The sequence below is a fragment of the Centruroides sculpturatus genome, unplaced genomic scaffold (assembly GCF_000671375.1).
Source record: "Centruroides sculpturatus isolate CEXI.00-Female unplaced genomic scaffold, Cexi_2.0 scaffold20, whole genome shotgun sequence".
Lineage (NCBI taxonomy): Eukaryota > Metazoa > Arthropoda > Arachnida > Scorpiones > Buthidae > Centruroides > Centruroides sculpturatus.
The window spans coordinates 348538-350677 of NW_019384333.1; the positions used below are offsets into that span (position 1 = coordinate 348538).

The 2140-nt window shown below is 25.5% G+C and overlaps 1 protein-coding gene across 1 annotated transcript in view; it reads left to right on the forward strand.

The window, feature by feature from the left end:
- Positions 1-607, forward strand: part of LOC111631180 (uncharacterized protein DDB_G0290685-like) — a 4986-nt gene extending 4379 nt beyond the window's left edge. The window contains exon 3 of the mRNA XM_023375383.1: positions 574-607. Within this exon, the coding sequence (XP_023231151.1) occupies positions 574-607 (34 nt within the window). The remainder of the gene's footprint in view (positions 1-573) is intronic.
- Positions 608-2140: the final 1533 nt, after the last annotated feature.

Below are 2140 nucleotides of genomic sequence, written 5' to 3' on the forward strand. Positions count from 1 at the left end.
CCCCCTATAACACTGTTGATAATTCCGTTTTATATGAATTCCATGTTGTACGAGTCACTTAGATTTTACAAATACGTGAACCGTTCACAGCCCGGCATACGTATTTGTAAAATCTAAGTGACTCGTACAACATGGAATTCATATAACACGAAATTATCTACAGTGTTATTGGGGGGTCTACTGTAATTTATTTTTCAATAATTTCACTGTGAAAATTAGTTACAAAACACAAATAAGAAAATTTTACTCTCTTGGAGGAAATTTTTGACATTCATTTTAATATATTTCAGGCCTTCTATATGGAAAAAAAAACAACTTTCAGATTTAAAATAGATCTAGCTTGATATACTGTGATTATTATTCAAGCACTTTAAAAAAAATAAAAATAAAAATTCGAAAAAAGTTTGTTGAAGTGTGACTGATAAACTTCAGAGCATTCATGCGATTAAAATCAAGATTTTGGAAAATTTTGAATATTCTTATTTATGTCAAGATTTTCTATAGATTGATCACGATTTGCGATGATAATTTCTTACTTTATGCTAATTCTAATTTAAAATTTAACGAATTTAGGGATCGAGGAGGAGGAGAAGCTTATTCTGAATAATCTGATGTTTCTACTTACAGATATCCTGTAGAAATACTTTAAAACTTTAAGAAAATTACAGTAATTTTTAATGAATTTAATATTAAATTAATTGAAATTATTAGAATTTCTAAATACTTTATTAAATTTTAAGCAAATTTGTCATAAGAAAGTAAGAGAAATCATCGTGTTGTTATTTTATAATGATGCTACTTACGTAGTTTTCTATATAAATATTTTAAAATTCTAACGAAATTACAATCATTTTTAGGAGATTTAGCATTAAAATCAAATAAAATATCTGAATTATTAAATATTTTATTATTATTTTTTTTGGATGGAAGTGGCTAAGAAGAGATTGCAAGAAAATCAGAAATTGTCGTGACTTTTATGTTTCTAGTTACACAACATTCAGCAAAAAAATACTTTAAAAATTGATTTTGAAGGAGATTTAAAATATTAAATCAACTAAATTGTCAAAATTATTAAATATTTTATTACTTTTTTTTTTTAAAGACAAATCTACTTTTCGTATCTTTGAAGAGTGTGCAAGGTAATCAGAAATTGTCGTGACTTAACATATTACACGATAGAAATGCTTTAAAAATTGATAAGAAAATTATAGCAATTTGACATTTAATTAATCAACTAAAATAACAGAATTATTGCATTTTTTTATTATTTTTTTAAGTAAATATTCCTTGGTATCTTCGTACAGAGTGAAAAGAAATCAGACAAATTAAAGCCACTTTTATGTTACTAGTTACACAATATTCGTCTAAAATACTTTAAAAATGATAATAATTTATAAAAGATTTAGTTAAATTTACCTTAGGTAGCCAAAATGGCGGCTCGTTTCTGATACCAGCAAACAAAAGAAAGTTTCACGCACGTTCTAACCTAACCTAACCTATTCTAATAAATTACCATAATTATTACCAACCAAATTATTAAAATAGGTTAGGTTAGATTAGAACGTGGTCCCCACTGTTTCCTTTCTTTGTTTACTGGAATCAGAGATGAGCCGCCATTTTTTCTACCTAAGGTAAATTTAACCAAAGATTTAATAAAAAATCAATTAAATTATCAAAATAATTAAATATTTTATCATTTTTTAATTAAATTTACTTTAGTATCTTCGTAGAGAGTGCAAAAAACAAAAAAGAAAGATCAGAGAAATCGAAGCCACTTTCCTATTATTAATCATACAATTAAACAGAAATACATTAAAAATTGATTTAAAAAAAAGTATAATAATTTATAAAAGAATTAACAATAAACCAATTAAATTGTCAAAATTATTAATCATTTTTTTTTTTAAATCGAATTTGCCTTGATATCTTGGTAGAGATTGGAAGAAAATCAAGGAAATTATCGTGACTTTAATCTAATATTCACACTGGAAAATAGCTAATACTAGAAATAGTAAATATATCACACAAGTTTACTAAACCAACAGAGGAATTGGTTTAGCGAAACGGGCTCGAGAACATTTGCATAAACAAAGACACCTTGCAACAGTAATGTTCACAAAATTCATATTCACACACCTAA